Source organism: Ictidomys tridecemlineatus, chromosome 8, assembly GCF_052094955.1.
Source record: "Ictidomys tridecemlineatus isolate mIctTri1 chromosome 8, mIctTri1.hap1, whole genome shotgun sequence".
Lineage (NCBI taxonomy): Eukaryota > Metazoa > Chordata > Mammalia > Rodentia > Sciuridae > Ictidomys > Ictidomys tridecemlineatus.
In genome coordinates, this window is record NC_135484.1 from 144,480,297 (window position 1) to 144,500,867 (window position 20,571).

Sequence of the window (20,571 nt, forward strand, 5' to 3'; positions counted from 1 at the left end):
GAGAGACCAACTCTCCAAGGGCAAATATCCTGTGTCAGCCACGGCATTGGATCCAGGCCTTCAAACTTCAATTTCAAGAGTGCTTTCTTATTTACCTGGGATTTAGGGCACAGTTCTGGATCACTTCCTTCGTGAGAGGACTGGGCCCTGGCTGTTGGAAAACCTACTGAATTCTTCTTTCTGTTAGTAACACCCTCCAAAGACCCAAGCTACGAACTCCATAAGTTACTAGTGGCTTGCCTTTCAGACATCCCTCAGTCTTTAGGGGTATCACAGGTCATCATGCAAATTTAATAAAAGCTTCTCTCCTAACTGTAATTCCAGTGGTACCCACGTGGTCCCCCAAAGGACTCCTGCTCCAAATGGGCATCTCACCTGGCTGTTTGCTGCAGGTAGACTCGCTTCCTCCTGTCACATGGGCAGGCAGAAAGCAATGTTCTGATGAGTCCTTTTTGGCTCCAAAGCTTTTTCTCTCTCAGGAGACAGGAGAGGGACCAGATAGTCTTGGCAGGGATTCTTGAAGGGAGAGACTTGGCCTGGCTACACATATTTCTATTGTTGTAAAGTCCTGATTAAAACAGACATCTTTTCACGTGACACAGCAGATCTGTAGACTTTTTTTTCCTCTACTGTAACCAAAACTTACTTTTCCCCCAACATCAGACTTGAGTGCGAAGGTAATAACCTATTTTTATATATTTATATGATATTTTAGCATATTTAATGTAATGGTTTTTACTATATTTATATATAAGCGTTAAATCGATTACTTTCTACCTAATAAGCTCTCAGGCAAACACTTTTGGGAAGGTTAAGTGAATGCTATTTTTAGAAAGCTGATTGGGGCTATTAAAGGGCAGGAGGCTTCAGTCTAAATTTTCCTCCTCAGTTAAGTTAGATGGTTAGATTGCAAAGTGGGGGTTTGGAGAGAGAAGGGCAGGGTGTGTGTGTGCATGGGTGCCTGTCTGTAGGTGAAAAACAAGAGTCCTCATGCACAGGAGTTGCGCTATTTATGCAAAGATGCTGATAGTTTCAGAGCAAATTCTAGGAAGGAGAATTTCCATCTGGTAGGCATTTTCTAACAGGGGAAAGAGAAAGGGACTAGGGTAGACCTTGTGCTGGGAACTTGAATACACTCAATTTGCATCTGAACATGTTTTACTGAGTACCTTCTAAAAAAGCAAGTTACTGTGCAGAACCTGGGAAAACAAAGATGAATAAAGTGCATTTCCTTTACACCCAGGAATTTACAGTCTGGAAGGTGAGGCAGGTGAACAACTGGTGATCATAACCGGGTGTGATAAGTGTTACGCAAGAAGGCAGTGCAGAGTTACTAGGCAGGAGCACTTAGGAGGGGCATCTCCACTTTTGTCTTAGCCAAAGGGTGACATGGCTTCATACAGGAAGCCAGACCAGGCTTGGTACACATGTAGGTGGAGGAGTTTTAGGGAAGGTTTCTCTAAAGGAGTGTCCTGCACGCTAGGTTTTCCAACATCAATGTGGAAATACAGGGGCAGCCTCGTCGCAGGCAGAGGAAAAAGCCTATAGAAAAAGCTCCGAGAGGCAAGGTCAAGAACTTGGATTACACACGGAAGCCAGGCTATTTCAGAGTTCACATTCATTTTAATGGCTGTGGGAAATTGGTGAAGAATTTAAAGTATGAGGACAAACAGAATTAGCTTTGCATTTTATAAAGATACATCTGTCAGTATTTTGAATATAGACATATAATTATTATTTTTTTGGACACTTGTTGATTCAGAATGATAAGGAATGAGGGACAGGGTCTTTGTAATAAGGAGACATGCACACGCTCTCCTGATTATTATGTTGGTTGCCAATCGAATTCTCTTCCTCAGAACCTGCTCTTGGAATATCTATCTAGTAAGTTCCACAGTTAGCTGACTTAAGTTCATTCTCTTGCCACGCGGAGCACGGATTATGGAGAAAGTGAGTCTGGGGACAGGAACCCAGCATGCGTTTGTCTGAGCAACCCGAGGAGTGGAAATGTTCCCAGGGACACAGTTGACAAGGTTGGGAAAGAGGGTGGAAGAGGCCCCGGGGGGTCAAGGATGGCTTGCTGACTTATGGCTTGGGCAACTGGGGCTGGTGGTAAAACAGCCACTCACAGTCATTGAGCACCAACTGTGTGCCTGTGCCGTCCTACAGGGTTGACAAACGTGGACTCGTTTTTAGTTCTGACAGCCAAAGAACTTCTCTTGTGCGCATTTATAGACGAGGAAATGGAAACATCAAGATCAGGAATTTGCCTAAGGTTTACACAATTAGTAAGAAATGGATGTGGGAGTTGTCAGTTCGTAAAGGTCTTGGCGAGAAAGAAAAGAAAAATTAACCAGAGGGCCTTTGCCGAGTGAAGAAAGAAAAGGGCTGGGGACAGAGCCCAGGGAAATTCCAAGGGACTGAGCTGGATCAGCCTCACAGGTTGGAGACCTCAGAAGACAATGGCATGGGAGATGCCAAGGGCCTCCAGGTCGGGACTCCACCTGTGCTTTCCAGATGAGGAAATGGAACCCGGAGCACGCAGGAGCCGAGATGCACTGTAGCCCTAGACGCTGTTCCCTTCCCATGACTCCGTGGCCCCTTTGTGACTAAGGCATCAGCTGGAGCATAAGCCTATCGTCTTTATTTTTCTGTTTTGCCTCCTGATGACCTTCAATGATGAGGTATGGAGGACTGAGATTTGGTTGTGAATTACAACTCAGGTTATCATCTCCTTATTTTATGCTGGGTGTAAGTCTAATTTCCTATGAAATCTTTTATTGGAACATTTAATGAGTTAGAAAATTTCTTGGCTTAAACCATAGCTCCTCTTTCTTCATCAAGAAGAACTAATTAGAAAGTAGCAAGGAGGGGAAGTGGGAGATCTCCCTTATCCCCCCAAAGTCACCTGCTAGTAAACCTGGGTAGCTGATACCCTGTGAATTACTCACAGCCCTTGTCAGGGGAACCCTTACTGAATATTTTCCCTGGATCAAAATTCAGCAAATCACACCAGTTTTCAGGGGTCTTTCCTCTTCCCAGGTTACTAGGTAGCTAGACTATCCCTTTCAGTCCACTGAACTATGTCCATCCTGGAAGATTCTGGAAATCTGTTTTCTGCATCCTTGTCCTGACAACATAGTAGGGAGGGGGCAACTCCTGAGCCCCCGACGGTCTTTACCCCTTGATATCTGGCCACTCTCCCAGCTGAAGCCAGTCTCAGCCACATAAGCTACTTTATACCACTTATACCCTACATTTCCTTCTTCTTCAAAAAGGAAGGAAATGAATATTTCCTACATTTTAAATCCTCTTATAAAAGCCAACCTGCGTCCTTTATAAAATTGAGCATTCAGCAGCTTATTTTTGGAAAGAGGAGTACTTTTCCTCCTGGGTTTTTACAGTTTTGTCTTTTCCCTTCTCTCTGGCAATGCTTCAGCTGAGCCCCCAGTTCAGTCATCAGAAGTCCACGGTGGTTCTCCATCCTGCTTGCATAGACCTTCACATATATGTCCATTTTTATTCATCTGTTTACACATTTGCCTGTCTCTTCCAGTACCTTGAAGATCTGAGGAGATCAGAATTAGATCTTTTTTCATACACCGTTGCAAATCCTGTTTCTGTTTCAAGTCCAGCGCTCTTTCTAGGATAGCCAGGTGGAGGGGGTAGTTCCAACCCACAGCCCTGGCTCTAGAAGAGGAGAGAGGAAGGTGTGGAGATTTGTCCACCCCCGAAGCCGACCAGAGAAGGAAATGTTAGGCAGCGAGTTTGAGGGGCGGCCCAGGGCCTTCAGGAGGATGTGTTGGAAACTGGAGGATGAACTGCTGAGATGGAGGAGAAGATTGGCTATGGGTCAAGACAGGAGCTGAAGGCAATTGTGACATAAATGGAAAGATGGAAGCAGGGGCCAAACCGTCAGAAGCCGATCAGGTTGAGGGCTGGTTCTGGACAGATTTTGCTGCATCAGGGTTTCTGGGAACAGATTTCCTTTTATCAACCTTTTTTTTTTTTATGCTTTTACTCTGCAAGAGCCATGGGCTTCCTTGTACGTTCATTTTTTTTTTTTCAGGCAAATGCCAGTGGGAACATGTACACTGAGTAGGAAAATTGTCTAGTGTAATAAAAATGATCAGAACCTTAACTGAAACTCTGACTTATTATTCCTTCCAACAGTCACAGAGAGAAAATGTAGAAGGAAGGCAGACAGGCACCACAGATTCTCAGAAGGTAAATTACTAAATTTACAGCAAAACCTAGGTGTCAACCTCCAAAGACTGTCAAGAAGAATGTGCTCGAGAAACATGGAAAGCTAAAAGATATGATAAAACAAAAAAGTATGATTTTAAGCCACCCGATCCAAACCAATTTTAGTGAAGAAAGATAGTTCTGTAACCAAATGATAGAAAAGAAAAGCGAGTCTCTACAGTGAGTTGAAGCTTGCAAGAATATTTAAGCAGAACGATAAAATGTTTTTTAAAATCTACAGTCTCAATGAAGATAAGCAGCATTAACCCTACTTTTTTCCAGACTGATGTAACTTTTAATAATATAAAATTATGGGCTGGGCTTGTGGCTCAGTGGCAGAATGCTTGCCTGGCACGTGTGAGGCACTGGGTTTGATTCCTCAGCATCACATAAAAATCAATAAATGAAACAAAAGTATTGTGTCCATCTACAACTAAAAAGAAAAAAAGTTTTTAAAGTTAATAATGTAAAGTTACAAGACCAGGAGAGAAAACTTTCTCTTTTTAATTCTACAATCCCTTGGTCTTATTAATAGCAAGCTCTTTTCTTAGTAATAACTTCATACTGCACAAAATGTTTTTACAGATGCTATTTTATTTTAAAATGTTGACTGTTTTGCTCAAGATGCTGTCATAAAATGGAAACATCTAAACTCTTCATTCTGTACCTTCTCTCCTAAGGCATTTCAGTGCTTGAATTTACACCTGGTAATTTCGGCATCTCTTCAATCCTAATAGAAGGTTTCTATAGTAGATTGAACAAAGAAACACTTGCAGTCAGTTCAAGTGGAAAGGGACTCTTTTCTCCCTTAGTCATTGTTTTTAAAATTACATTTATAAACTACAGTCATGTCACCGGACGTGTCCGTCAATGACGAACACCTGAATGAGGGGCCATGCCCCACTCCCAGGTGAGTTTGCACATGCAGGTTTGTGTAAGTACTCTCTGATGTCTGCCCAGTCATGAGATCACAAGAGGACACATTTCTCAGAAGTCTTCTTGTTCAGTTGCATGTGACTCTCTATTTTTTCCACTGCCCATTTCAATTTCCACATCTTCAGCTGTAGTTAGGAAGGTCTGATGTGCTCAGTCTCAGAACCACATCTTTCTGATGATCTCATCCTTCTTCTTTCAGACATCTGGGTAGAAGATCCATGATGTTTCTGGTTTGTTTGTTTGACTCTTCAAATTGAGGATCTGGGCCATTAATTATGATTTCGATATTAGGTCTCTTCTTTCTGTCGACATCCAAAAATATCTCTTGCATAACCGTGTCCTTCCTCTGCCCCTCTTTGCACTTGTATGAGAGTCAGCCTTTGATGGTGTGTTGCTTTTTCCTTATTATCTGGATCTCTGACTTGAAAAGACATGTGTAAATCTCTGTGCATGTATCTAACTAAACTTCCGGTCGACAGGGTTGTCTCCATGCTTGGACACACAACCTTAACTAAACACTATTATTTAGGCATCTGAGATAAATAACACATGATATTTTCTCATTTTGTAGTAGAAAAAAGGCAGAAAGAACCAGAGAAGGAGGGCATTAGAGAAGACTAAGTGTCCTGTGTGTCTGAGAGAAAGGTTGTTGGCCAAAGGGCTGCCTAAGGAGAGCTAGTTCATTTTGAGTTGGAACATCTGTATTTGGACAGTGTCATTTTATTAAGAGTTTCACTTTCCTAAGAGTTGAGCATTTTCATAATTGGACATTCTGGCTAAACCCCCTAGTATGTCCACTTTCCCTAGTGAAGTTCTAGTTTTCAAATATGTGATTTTCCTCCTGTTTCTAAGTAATTGGGTAATGCCTACTCTCCAGACAGCAATCCTCTCTAGAAGGGAAGAGAGCCCTTAGGAGGGAAAAATCACTGAGATATTTATTATTTCATGATCATTCATTTTTTTTTTAGTATCTTGTATCTAGAGTTTTAAGCCAATAGCAAACCACCTTTACTTTAAAGAAATACAATAAGTATAGATTTGACAGAAAGAAACTAAAAAGGATAATTGCAGTTAGAATGTCCTAGGTATTTTCTGGTCAACTTTTGAAAGCAAGAAAGAAAATCCATGTCTAGTTTTACACAAATAGGAGAAAATTGCCAAGCTATCAAAGAGCCGAGGTAGGGGTTGCTTGGAAATCTCGACATGAACTGGGGACCTGTGCTCTTTGTCCCATTTTGTGGGGCACAAGTCATCATAAAGTGGCAAAATGCTTTCTGAAAGGGGGGAGGAGTATGGGAGAGAGTTGGGAAAAAATGAATCTGCTCGGGCAGAGACCTGGTCATTAGTCCAAAAAGATAGTTTCTTCTAGATAATGTACAAAAATAGAATGGATGTTGGGGGAGAAAGAACAGTCAGAAAGAAACAAAGCTGTAAAAATGTTTTATCTAGAAAATGTTGGCCCTCCCTAATCTTGAAACAAGTTTGGAAAAAAAAAAAAAAAAAAAGAAGAAGTCTAACTAAGCTGCTTCACAGTTCATGAGATCTTTTCCACTTTGTAGAAAGGTTCTGTGCTCTCCATAGACATCATGAGCCCCAGTCCTCTCCATTTCCTTCTTCCCTCATCTCTCACAGGCCAAGAAGAAGATGGCGGAGGAGGGCCCAGGATTCCCTGCCTGTCTCTTGCCCTTCCTCCTTCCTCTCTTCTACCTCTTCCTCCTTATATTAAACCAACTCTCCAATGTTTGCCCATTCCACAGTGGCTAACCTTCAGTCATAGACAGATTCACCTTATAGTCATTTATTTTATGCCATTTCCCTTATTCTCACATTTCTCCAAAATAAATCCACGTAATAAGGTTATAACAAACACAGCGTCATCACTCTCCATTCTTTGCTCTTGTGAATCACATGTGGTAGAAAAGAAAGTGTTCTCTGTCTTTTTTGACCACCCCTGGTGAAAACTATCCTCAATGAAATACCAGTAATCAATAAATGTTAAATAGCATTAGTGCAAAGCATGAAAGAGGTTTTAAGCCTCACAGAAAAAAAATGAATTTAAGACATCAATTTCCCAGAAAATTATTCTCATAGCCACCCCCAAAGCTTTTTTTTCCCCCCTCCATCAAAAGAACAAATGGAAAAAAGTGGAAATGCCAAATCAAACAAAACCCTCAGTGTTAAATGTATTTTGGAGCTTGTGGAATTAAATTTGCATTTTAAAATGAATCCAAATGCCCTTTTGAAAAATAATTTGCTTTTCTCCAAATTTTTTCCCCTATAATGACAACCAGTAAAATCATTCCTTTCTTTTTGGCAGCATATTTATATTTGGAAAAGATGGGTTATTTGAAGAGAAATGTGTGTTTACCAAATTATAGTTTAAAGAAAATTGTTGTTTGCGTTACGTACGTGCAGATAAGGCATCAGGTAGAAATAATAAAACTACTCTTGTATTAAATTTGTTCTCATGACAGGAAGAGAGAGAAGAAATGTTGAAAGCCAGAGAAGGTTTCTAAAACTCTAGAGTGTTTTCTCTGCCCCTGCAAATAACTGAGTCAAAAAAAAAAGGAGAGTTTCAAAATGTGGGAATAATTTTAACTCATTAATATTTTCTAATACAAATAAAATCCAGACTTTTTCATGGCGACATAGTCCACACAATGGGCTGTCACAATAATTTGAGTTTATGTGCTGGGAAGGAGCTCCTTGTGGAACAGTGGCTTACTTTTACCATCTTTTTTTTTTTTTTTCTTTCTGTGCCCTGTGGTCATCCTTAGGCATTGAGAACCACAGGGAAAGCTGTGCTGTGTAGACACGGCCCATGTTACTGGCCCTTATGGAGATCTTAGCCACGCCTGTGATCTTTCTCTATCAGCCATCTGTTCTCACCCAAAACTCTGAGGCCCGTAACCGAATCATCCTGTTAAAATTCTCTATCCTTTCTTTTTTTCTTTTTTTTTTTTTTTAGTTGTTGATAGACTTTTATTTGATTCATTTATTCACATGAGGTGCTGAGAATCAAACCCAGTGCCTCACACATGCTAGGCAAGTGCTCTACCCCTGAGCCACAGCCCTAGGCCTCTCTGCCCATTCTTACCCATTTCCTATACTTTTCCATGACAACTAAATACTTTTAGCATTGAAGACCACCCGCTCTCGACCATGTTGCCTTTCTCCTGGTGTTTTATTTATTTATTTTTTATTTGGAGTTATTTTAAGTTGCTGAGGGTCCCACTAAATTGCTCAGGCTAGTCTTGAACTTGCAATCCTCTTGCCTCAGCCTCCAGAGAGGCTGGGATTACAGGCTTGAGCCACCAGGTCTGGCTCTCCTAGTGGTTTTTATTAATGCTCCAGCAGTCAATCGATTTGTGAAATCTATCTGACCTTCATCTTGGAAGATTCAATGTACCTAGAACTACTTTTGGCATCCAAGGGCCACTCGGTAAACACGTACGCATGAGAAACTGAACAAAGGCATCTTCCCATTGTAAATTCCTAATATGAAAAATAAATTTCTTGCTACCAGTCTAGGGCAGCTCTTTAATTTTAATAGGACACCAAAAGCTTTTGATTGCATAAAGTTTGAGAGAGATGGAGACTTCTTGCTTATTTTTTGTTGCCTAATATGTCAAATAAACTTTTAAGGAAGCAAACAATGATGAAATAGCATTATAAGAAGGGTTCCGACTACAGTGGATTAATTTATTCAGTGGAGATATCCTACTGAAGGCCATCCCCAAGCATTTGTTTTGGGAAGAGATACAGATGGCTGTAATATTGATATGAAACCCACCCTTCGGAATGAGTTCCTCTTACCCTTCTTTCTTAGATCTTAGATCTTAGTTCTAGCTAGAACGTGATACCTGAGACTGGGCTGATTTATAAAGAATAAATCTTAGTTGAGCTCACAGTTCTGGAGGCCGGGAAGACTAAGAGTGTGGGGGCAGTGTCTGCTGGGGCTCCAACTCCAACTCATGGCAAAAAGTGTGAGAGCAACTGGGCACGTGCTGAAGAGACAAAACTCTAGTGACAGCTGTCTTTATAACCACTCTGCCCCACTCCTTTACGAAAGACATGAATCCCACTTAACGACCTTATCACCTCTCAAAGGCCCCATCTCCCAAAACCACCGCAATGGCAAACGAATTTCTATTATGAGTTTCAGAAAGGACAAACCATCAAGCCATAGCACATGGATTCCAAACCTCAGATTTTACCAAGTGATTTCACTCCACTTTTTTCTCCATGGGTCTTCCTTTTGTCCCTTTAGATCCAAATGTCATAAATGAAGTAAAAGGAAAATTAGAAAAAGATGGAGAGTCAGCTACTGGCTGTCACATTTTTTGGTTTGTATCATGAAATACCATTATTACTTTTTCATTTCAACTCATGGGTTCGAGTGTGCGAGTGTTTGCATGTGTGTGTGTGTGTGTGTGTGTGTGTATCAGTGCAAAAACTGGGACAGGATGCTTAGATTTAGAATAGAGGGTGGAAAGTGAGATATAGCTGAAACATTAATGATGACTAGAGGTCTGGACGTACTCTTTGAACTGAACACTTGATATCTGCCATTGTCCTATGGATGAGTGTCAAGGAAGTGGAGTTACCTACGTTATGTTTTTAAAATGCACCGTCACAGTTCCTGTGCTAAATCAACTGTTAGTTTTTGTCCTGCAGGGAGAAACTATGTTTGTTTCTGCTCCTGGAGGTGTGAATGTGTCATAGACATAATGAGTGTGATGCACAACTTTTCACAAGAGCGGTATACAAAGAAGAGATGTAACACACCTCACCAAGGCATGACCCATCCAGGACAAGTGGCGTGCATAGCCTTCCCTGGCCTCCTGCTAAGCGAGTTCCCATTCCCTGTCCCACTGTCAAGCAACCTCCCAGCTCTTCTCTTTGCTGAGCAAAATGCAACATCTCACACCAAATTTATTGGCTTGGCAGAGTTGCAAATTTAATTACGCAAAAGTCGAGGCTGAAGAGCGCTAAAAACAGTACACTTTGATACTGTGTAGTATCGGTATTTGGGGCTCAGGGTGTTTTATTTATAGATATCTATTAATACATAGCCAGAGATACAGAAAGAAATACATAAAAAATAACTTTATCAAATAGTTTCTAGCATTCAAGTGTAACATCAAAAGCAAGAAAGGCAACAGCAAACTGTTCTCCTGGGGAAAAAAAAAACACACCATCTTTGTAGCTTCTTGTCTCCCTTCCTGTCCTTTTCCTCTTAGCGGGTGGCTGGCTGCAAAGACCTTTTTCCTTGGTGTTTAATTGAGGGGGGGCAGTAAAGGCATTCTCCATATTTATAAAAACCTCCATATTTATTCCTTTGTCCAGCTCTTTCGCTCCCCCCTCTTCTTCCTGCCTCTCTAATAATGCCTTAAGTGCAGTATCTAGCTTGTAAAACTGGTTTGCTGGGGTTCTCCTCCCTCCGCTTGATTCTTGGGAAAATTTTTCGCTGGGAAGTTGCCTGGTCCTGCTACAGCCGCCTTCTCTGGGCCTGAGTGAGGTTTCCCTTCTTCCTAGAGGACAGGAGAAGTGGGTGCTGCCGCCACAGGTAGAGACGCGGACAGAGGCTGCAGATGCCACCCCCTTGGCCTCAAGGCGCGGGCGCGCACACACAGACAGACACCTCCACAGCTCGGGATTCAAAAAAATGGGAGCAAGATTATACTTGGAAAGATTACACTTCCAGGTCTGAGATCCTGCACTTTTATTTACCGCGTCCTTTTACAGACCAAGACCAAGTTGGGGACAGATTGCTGCCCAGTCTTTGATTTTCTAGTTCCAACACCTTCACCGGGTGACAGGACAAGAGGGACAGCGGGCGGTGGGAAGGCGCTTGGGGAGGCTTTGCTTCGCTTGTGCACCTGATGATCACGCATGGCCGGCACCTGCGGGGGCAGCCTCCGCGAGGTGGGGACAAGGCGGGGCAGGGAGCCGGGCTCCCAGCCATGGTAGCCCAGGCTGGACCCAGGATGCCTGTGAGGGCGGGGGCGGTGGTTTCCGGGGAGGGGCTGAAGACAGGTTGGTCCTGACTGTTGCCAGTGTTTGGTCAAATATGCCAGCAGCAGGTTAAAAAAAAAAAAAAAAAAAAAAGGTGTGTGTATGTTGGGGGTGGGGTGGCGGTGGGGGCGGGAATCCCTGCCAAGGCACAGTTCCCAGCCACTTTTCTCCCGCAGGGGGAAAGCTTGGATCTTGTGAATGTGACATCAGCTCTGTTCTCCCAGAGGTCCCCTGCCTGAACTGGGGAGGGCAGAGCTGGCTTCCGGGCGGGCCCCCAGGGCTGGGCTGAGGTAAGCGCACGGAGGCAGAAGGCCCCGGGATGGGTGGAGGCATCTCCGAGAGCGTGGGTGTGGGTGTGGGTGTGGGAGGGAGGGTTCCTGCCTTTCCCCTGTCCCCAACTTTTACTGTAGTGCCTCTTTTAGGGAACAGATCTCATCCTGGACCTGACCCTGGTACTGGGCCTCCCCCACTGTGACTTCCAGGGAGGTGGAGGGGGACAAATAGATCCAAGTCCACAGCAAGTATATTCAAGTTCCACCTTGGGCTAAAAAAAAAAAAAAAAAAAAAATCTGTCCTTTAGATTCTAGAGGCGACGAAATGGTTCCCCGGGATCCTCCTGTGTTGTTGAGCATTAGCACTGCATCCATGCAAAAATAATGCTGTGCATGTATATGAATGTACCCCAGTGAATTCCACCTTTCTGTATCAATTAAAAAATAATAAATAAATAGAAGACCCATAAAATTGAGACAGGGGGAAAGAGGAAGCAGTGAGGACCAAAATGGAGCAGATTCTAATCCTTGCACCTTATGATTGTGTCTAAATGAACCTCACTATTATGTATAACTATCATGCACTAATAAAAAAAATTGAAAAGAAATGCTGGGGGAAGAAAAAGAAAAAGAAATGCTGGAAATCCCCCTTTCCTTCCCAGGAAAAATTGTAGTAAAGGCTCCATCTGAGATGGAGGAAGTGCATCTTAGACCCTAGAACCTAGACGTAGACTTCTGTGTGTGTAGGGAAGAAAGTCTGATTTGATTCTGTCTCCCTGGGTTCCCTAGGAGAACTTAGGTGCAGATATCCACTCTGCCTCCGGGTGCCTCCGTTTTCTCACCTGAAAAAATGATGCTGATTGGAAAAGCCAATGTGTTACATGTTTGTTTTGCTTTATTCATTAAGGCACATGGTCACTTGCACCTTAACTACCCTGTGGGCACCTTGAGGCATGTGCATGTGGTGGTGGTGGTGGTGGTGGGGATATTTTGAGGTTAAACAGACAGGAAAATACATTATTAAATAAGGTATTAACTGATCCCTTTATCCAGCGTGGGCATTTCCTCCATCCCAACACCATCCCTAATGCATTCACATACCTCTACAAGAACACCCTTTTACAAATGAGGAAACCAGAGAAATACGTTTTTTTAAAGAACAGACTCAGGAAAGCAGTCTCTGTGACGAGAGTAAGTGGGACATGGGGAAGTGCACCCTTTTTCCTATTTCAGGCACCCTTGCTGCTCTTCCTTGGCCCTGGCCACAGATCTGGTTTCCTTCTGTCATTTAGAAGCCAGGGCTTTTACTTTTCTTCCTAGTAGAACATCAGCCCCTGTAGCTCTTCATCTCCCCCTGGTGTTCGTCTCCTGCCATTTCGGATTGTTGGTATTGACAGTAGGGGGAGTTGGAAGGCGAAGCAATGGGGGAGCACAGAGAACAAATTATGGGGGCTTCTAATCAGTGATATTGGGGGAAAATGGGATGGGTGCCTGACAGGGCTCTATTTTTTTTTCTTTTAAATCTCCTTTTCCTTGCCAATCCCTCACGGATCTTTCTTTCTCACTGTGGATGCAAAGAATATGAGTCAAAAAAATAAATAAAGACTTGGCGGGGGGAGGGGGCATGAGTAAGAGAGAAGCAGGTTGATGCCAAAATAATTTGACCCAGAGTCTGGAGGAGCCACGGGGGAGGGTGTCCCCTTGTTTGATCAGGACTAAGAAATCAGAGAGACATAAAAGGAAAACGAAGTGAACAATGAAAAAAAAATTCCCCCCCCGCCCCCCCCCAGCACACAATACAATCTATTTAAACTGCAGCTCATACTTATCATACCAATGGTATGACTTTTTTTCTGGAGTCCCTCTTCTGATTCTTGAACTCTGGGGCTTGCAGCTTGCTAAAGGGGAAGCAGACTCCGGCCCTGCACGGGCAGGTTTACCAAAGGTCTCTAATGGGTATTTTCTTTTTCTTAGCCCTGCCCCTGAATTGTCAGACGGCGGGCGTCTGCCTCTGAAGTCCGCAGTGATTTCCTTCAGAGCGCGGCCTTATCTCTGGCTGCACGTTGCCTGTTGGTGACTAATAACACAATAACATTGTCTAGGGCTGGAATAAAGTTGGAGTTGTTTACCCCCACTCTATAGGGGTGCAATATAAAAAGGCGGCCCGAGAGCTGTCCAAGTCAGACGCGCTTCTGCCTTGGAGCCGGAGCAGCCAGCGAGCGAGCGAGCGGGTCCGGGTCTCCGCCGCTGCTGTCCCTGCGCTCGGCCGCCGCGTGCGCTCGCAGAACGCCTCTCCTGCCTTCTCGGCTGGCAGAAAGGGCTTTTCAAATTTTAAATTTTTTTTTTTTTTTTTTTTTTTTTGCCTGTGAAAGGGCACTTAAGCTGGAAGGATCGCTTTGAGATCTGAATAGCTAGAAGCGCTTCTAGGAAACCAAAGCTCTTTTCTTCTGAGTTCAGTTCGCGAAGGCGGTTTTTTTTTTTTTTTTGGTTTATCCTCTTTTTTTCCAGAATGGATTATTTCCCCATGATTTTCTCTCTGCTGCTGGTGATTTTCCAAGGAGCTTCAGAAACAGGTAGGCACGGCGCGGACTCCGGGAATCTGGGAACGCGAATGTCTTCGGATCCACCTTCCGGACGTTCTTGCGCCTGTTTTCTTTCCTTCTCTTTATTATTGCGGCTCAGAGAGCAAAAGTATCTGGGAAGGCTCGCTCCACCACGGTATTGAAGTTTCTAGTGAAACAACAACAACAACAAAAAAAATCGATTCAAGACAAAGTAGCTTTAAAATGACTTTTTAAAATTATTATTGCAAAATGTATTTTCTTGACTTTAAAAAAAAAATAACTCAAGAAAAAGTGAAGAGCAGCTGCCGTTTAGCCAAACGGTACAGTTTGCACTACGTGTGTTCATACAGGTACATGGTATGCTCAGGATCTTATTATATCTTATTTGAACACTGCCTTAATAGTGTGTTAATGTGTAAAGTATTTAAACATTCCAGCTTCAAGCCAAGGAATTTTATTCAAGTCACTCAAGCACTATGTGAGCTGTAAAATCACCTGCAGAAGGACAGTGTGTGGAATAACCCCCTAGGCGGTTTCGGGATGGAGCAGATGTTTTCTTTAAAATTTGTCATTATTGACTTTAGGTTTCTTTTGGCAGATTTTTGGCACCCCAAACAGTGTGAGCTCTATTTTCAATTGTATTCACCTGTCCTGGGAGGGAAGCTGGGATAATTCTTAGCTGCTTAAGGATTTAGACAGTATGTGTGCATCTGCCTGTTTCTCCTCTTTTTTTTTTTTTTTTTTTTTTGGGTCAATGCACTTTTTTTGTCTTTTCATGACCCTGACCAAAGAGAAAGGGACGTCAAGGGAATGAAAATCCTGGAATGTGTCTGATCATTTGAAATGTACAAAATCAGGCAGATAAGTTGCATGGCCAGATTGTCTGTAGGAAGAGGCAATGCTGAGTTAGGCAAGAGGGAGATGGTGCATCCCACCATCACGCTGCAGAGGGATTGTGGATTCAAAGTCCACAGAACCTTTCCTAGGTCCCTTAAGTGGCTTCTTGGTCAAGGTGTCTGTAGTTTTCCACCTGAAATGAATATTGCAGAGTTAATTTCTCTGCTGTCTCTAATCATGTCTCTGGTTGATTTCAAGTGGTCTGTATCATACTGATCATACATATCATCATATATCATCTGGATCACTCTACTATGTACCCTGTATAAAATGTAAAGTGGTTTTTACCTCCTAAAGGGAAGCACACCCTGTGGTCCCAAAGACAGGAATAGTCAATATGTTTTAATTGTCATCAGCCAATTTTAAGCCACCCTGGGTTGTGCTGTCCTATGAAGTTCCAAGCAGAGGCCAACTCAGATTTCAGGTAGAGAGTATTTTGAAGCATTTCCTTGAAGGGTTCTGCCAGGGGGCTGGTAAGTCCCTGTTCAGGTGTTTATCTCTTGTGCATTTGTATAATCTTCCTGCAGGTGGATAAGCCAGCCAGGGTAAAGGTGAAGTCATGCTAAGGAGGAAAAAAAAAAAAAAAGAAACAAAGAAAGAAATCCTTTCCTTCTGCTGTGTTTTTGTCTAAGAACAGTTGTAACCTTCATCTGCTCTGATCTGCTGTGCTAAATCTGGTGTCAATACTGTGATTCAGCCTGTCTCTGGGCATCGGAGGAGACATCCCTCACTGACCTGCTTTTCCTCTCCTCTCTCTCTGCAGCTGTCTTGGGAGCTGAGCTCATGGCCGGGGCTGAAAGTGGAGGGGACAAGTCCCCTCCCAACACAACCTTGAGGCCCCACCGGTTCAAGCGCTGCTCCTGCTCTTCCCTGATGGATAAGGAGTGTGTCTACTTCTGCCACCTGGACATCATCTGGGTCAACACTCCCGAGTGAGTCTCTAGAGGGCATCGTAACTCCAGTCTTTCCTTAACGTTGACTACCCCAGAGCCCCGTCAGCAGCAATCCTGTGCTGGGGAGTACCTGGCTTGGGATCCCAAGGCACCCCTTCTGACTATGGGGAAGTGCATTAGTGGACACGATACTCGGCTTGATTCTTAACAACTGAGAAGAGGGTCTCCTGATGCCTTGTGGCTCAGGCCACTCATCATGGGATAGAAAGAAGGGCTGATGACAAGCCACAAGCTGCTGAGCACTGCAGACAAGAAACTAGGTGAGGGAGGTCAGCGGTGGGTGCAGACTGGGTCTGGGAGTACGTTGCCCAGGTCCTGTGTGGGTTAGGCCCACCTCTGCCTTTCATAGGAGGGTTCAGGGTCAGAGGAAGAAGGGATCGCAGAGAGTTAGGACCCGAAGCTTTCATTTTACTTACAGAAAAACCAATATCCCAAATACTGATGTCCCTTGTAATAGGAGTAAATTTGTGGCAGAACTAGAACGGGATCCTGGATCTCCTTTTTCTGTACTTTCTCTTTATAAAATCCTATTTTAAAACAGAAATAGAAATACCACCCTTGGGTGTCTCTTCCCTAAGAGTAAAGAAAAGCTGTGTGCTCCCTTCTGCCCTGAAAACCAGTTTATCCATCAGAAGTAAAAAGTGAGCACATTGTGGCCTGTATTATGGCAAGAGATGACCAAAATCCAAACCAGGACTGAACCAAACCACCATGGGCCTTGTACTTTCTTAGTGAGGTGCTTCTTCCAAAAAGAGAACTTTATTCTTTAGGTGAGAGTCAAAATGGACTCCTTGCAAATAGCATTTTAGAAAAGGAAGAAAATATGAAACAGACACAAGAACAGAGATTTCATGATTTGGGACAAAAAAAAAAAAAACCAAAAAACAAAAAACAAAACAATGTTGCCTAGATGGAAAAGAAATTGAACTTTGTTAAGAGTTGAGATGACCCTTCATTGAATCAGGAAGACTGGTTTTCCCCTGGGTGGGCGTACACCCTCAGGTCAATGACGGGCATGTGTCCCCGGTGGTTGCCACACTGAACATTCTTCAGTAACTCTCCCCAGGGCTGGGTGACTAGCTCCCTGTGTGTCCCATGGAGTGGGTTTGCCCCAAAGAGTGTGCCATTAGGAAGAGTATTAATTATGCTGATGTTTCTCTCTTCCGCAACAGGCGCATTGTTCCCTATGGGCTCGGAAGCCCTTCCAGGTCCAGACGATCCTTGAAGGACTTGTTTCCCATAAAGGCAGCAGAGCACGGGAGCAGATGCAAGTGTGCCAGCCAAAAAGACAAGAAGTGCCAGACCTTCTGCCAAGCAGGGAAGGATCTCAGGTGAGCAGAAGCACCTCTGCTCCTCAGTGCATGGTGCAGCCTCCTGGCTTCCTCCCCGAGGAGGCTGCTTTTAGAGAGAGTTGCAGGGGCAGGGGCGTGGAAGGTCAAGTTGAATCTGAAGGTGCCATTGCTGAAATGTGTTTTCCTGGGTGTTTTTACAGGGCCCAAGACACGATGGAGAAGGCCTGGAATAACCGTAAGAGAGGAAAAGACTGTTCCAAATTTGACAAGAAGTGCATCTATCAGCAGCTGGTGGCGGGAATAAAAATCAGAAGGTAAGGAGCTCCTAAGAACAGTTGCCCTGCTCACCGGTGCCCACGGCCCGCGTGGCAGTCCCTCCTGCCCACGTTTTGGAAAGGGCTTTGGATACAGTGGCAAAGGTGCTCTTCATAGGTGTCCCTTAAAGAGAGCAAAGAAATCCCTTTTCAAATATTTTGATGAAGCCCTCAGTACTTTAGCAAGTAGATTTTCCCAAGCAAAATAAACCCAGAGACACCTCTGTTGTTTGACCTTGTCCAGTCTTTGCCCGAGTACATGTACTTGCTTCTTTTCTTGAGAAATTTGAAAAAAAAAAAAAAAAAAAGCATTTCATGGAGAAGCCTTTTTGTTTTTTAAGTCCAAGTGCCAGATAGAGTCAAGTTCTTTCAAAAGTGGCAGTTATTCAAATGGCCAGAGGCACAATAACATCATGAGGAAGGGCTGGTGAGATTTGAAACGTGTTCGTTTTTCAGGTTCTTATTTTTTTTAAAATAGAGGAAGGCATTGGTGGAAAGTCAATGCCATTCCTAAAGTTCTCTCATTTCTTAGTCTGTTGTGGGCTGGGATGGAGGGGCCATCTGGATGAAGCAATCTCGTGGGGTTGCTATGGGCAACTCTGCAATGATGACCCTTCCGAGTCCTGAAGGTTTTGTAACTCCCAAGCTTGAGGGAGGCAGCTTAGGTTCAGATCTGTCACGTGTCCGTCACATCCCTATTATGGTCTATGGAAACTTTTCCTAGAAACCCAAGGGCAAGGAGTTCTGTGATCAAAGTGTTCAGAACCCAGGCTTGGCAGTGCTGAGCCACTTCTGGCTTGTTTATGACTGATGTGGAGGACAGCTCGGCCAGTGTTCCTTCTCACCTGCCATGGCACACTCTGTATTTATCTCAGGCCAGGAGTGCTCTCTACTAGACCACAGGGGCTGAACTGACCTGAAAAAAATGATTTTTTCTAGTAGTTTGTACCATGTCCATGGTTGCATCAACATGACAGCTCTTCCTCTTTTTTTTTCTTCTTGCAAACAAACAAGCCCAATATTTAAAAATTGCCATAAAGTCTTTTCTTTAAGCCTACCCATACACCTTCTCTTTTTTCTCCTTTCTTTTTGACTCTTGTCTTCAATTTATCATGTGATTTAGAAGATTCCTATATCTATTGTGCAAAGTTTCTCCATAGTAGCAGAGGTGGAAACGAGGCTACAGAAAATATCCAAACATCCCTGGCTTATTTTAAAATCGTATTTAATGGCCCATTCACCTTAGACATGACTGTATGAACTCTCTCCCCGTTTGTAGGCCAAAGGGCAGGCTTTATTTTCACAATGGTAATAGATGCCAGTTGAGGTTTTATGGAAAACCTGTTTATCACTGTTGTGGTCCATGGTGAAAGTTCAGGAACCAGGTCTAGATTTGTTTGTGCCAGATTCTAATTTTAGAAATTTCTTGGGCCAAGGAGTGATTTCTTCTTTATTTTTGTAACATTTTTTTCCCTTCCGTCTTGTTTTAATAGGTTGGATGCCATCAGAAACAGTATCAAAACATCTTTTCGTGTTGCAAAGCAAAAAGCCCAATCTTCCAGAGAGAAGAATGTGACCCACAACAGAACACATTGATTACAAATCTTCTGGGCCCGTGTGAAGCCATCGCCTCCTGAGAGAGAGTCCCGTGGCTGACACTCTTCTCCTACCGCAGTGGCTGGGATCAGAGCAAGAGAACCTTCCCTGCCTAGACTACTTCTACTCCAGACTGGCAAAGGACCAGCGTCCTCATTCTGAACATTCCAAGAAAGGTTAAAGCGTCCCCAACCTGTCTTCATTGGCTCCATTGGTGGTAACTGCTTTTGTGTCTCAGGTCTTGGGGAATGACAAGGGACTGCTCAGAAAGCAGAGATACGGGTGACACCCGTGACATCCGAATGGGGTGGCATCCTCCAGATGGAGGAAGGAGATTCCACACCAGGGTGGAGTTTCTGAAGAAAGTCCTAAGGGAGCATTTGTGTCTGACTCAGGCACCGCGGGCGCATTTCAGGGAGAAACTCCAAAGTCCATGCAAAGATTTTTCTAAGGTCTGAACAAATGGAAAACAAACTCGAAGGACTAGTAAAGAAGAGGGGGGAGAAAAAAAAAGACTTTGTTTTTAAGTCGTCAAGTGCAAAAGTGAAAGAAACTGTTACTACTGTAAATCGGGATGAGTTTCATGAGTATGAGTCTACCTCACCTATCTTGCACTCCGGCAGATGTGCTTTCCACTTGTAATTCTCGCCTCCCCAAATCCTTTCCCTTCCTCCCAGCACCCTCAAGTTCCCATGCTAAATCCTGGTCCCATTGATGTCTGATCCCATGTGTCAGGGGTAGATAAACATTCCGATGTGCTTATCTTCTAGCTCTGATCCGTAAGAAAAAAATGACCCTTGAACGAGAGACTCCCTTACCTTGAGTGTGGGGAACACAATGGTATAGGGTTGTTCATGAAAGATACAGGGAAGGAGATGTTGGTTCTGCTTTAAAGCAGTAAAATTATTTTCCTTTGTATAACCGACGAATGGAAGAGGTTAGATTGAATTCTGATGTACTTATTTTTTTATAGATATTTATATTCAAACAATTTATTCCTTATATTTACCATGTTGAATATATGTCTGGGCAGGCCATATTGGTCTATGTATTTTTTTTTAAAAAATGTGTATTTCTGAATGAAATCGAGAACATGCTTTGTTTTGCCGGTCAAGGTAATGATTTTAGAAAATAAATATTTTTTTTTCCCTACTGTACTGAATTTTGAATCATTTCTGAAACTCTTGAAGAGCGGGCCAAGGGATTACCAAGGGAAATGGTTCAAGATGGATTCCTAGAAAGGTGGGCAGGAGAAGGAAAGGAGTCCAGGCTGATCCAGAGAGACCGTGTGGTTTATATCTTAAAAGTTGCTTTTAGATGGCGTCACAGCAGAATCAACACAAATGAAAATAAATAAATAAATAATAAATAAATAAAATAAAGCAGCTTTAACTTCTCTGTCCTCCCTTGGATGTTGTGTCCTGCTTCCCCGTCACCTGAAAAACTCTCGAGGGACTTTATCCATTAATGTCACTCCTCCAGCT

The 20,571-nt window shown here is 43.4% G+C and overlaps 1 protein-coding gene across 2 annotated transcripts; it reads left to right on the forward strand.

Moving 5' to 3' along the window:
* Positions 1–10,147: 10,147 nt before the first annotated feature.
* Edn1 (endothelin 1) lies at positions 10,148–20,240 on the forward strand. 2 transcript variants are annotated; one of them, XM_005327471.5, is made up of 7 exons: positions 10,148–10,888; positions 11,376–11,489; positions 11,622–14,044; positions 15,696–15,864; positions 17,058–17,216; positions 17,378–17,491; positions 18,985–20,240. In XM_005327471.5, the coding sequence occupies exons 3-7, from the start codon at positions 13,981–13,983 to the stop codon at positions 19,085–19,087; spliced, it is 609 nt and encodes a 202-aa protein (XP_005327528.1). In that variant the 5' UTR covers positions 10,148–10,888; positions 11,376–11,489; positions 11,622–13,980; the 3' UTR covers positions 19,088–20,240. The 2 variants fall into 2 exon arrangements, with proteins under 2 accessions (XP_005327528.1, XP_077876674.1); XM_078020548.1 differs by having other exon boundaries at positions 13,980–14,044.
* The last annotated feature ends 331 nt before the right edge of the window (positions 20,241–20,571 follow it).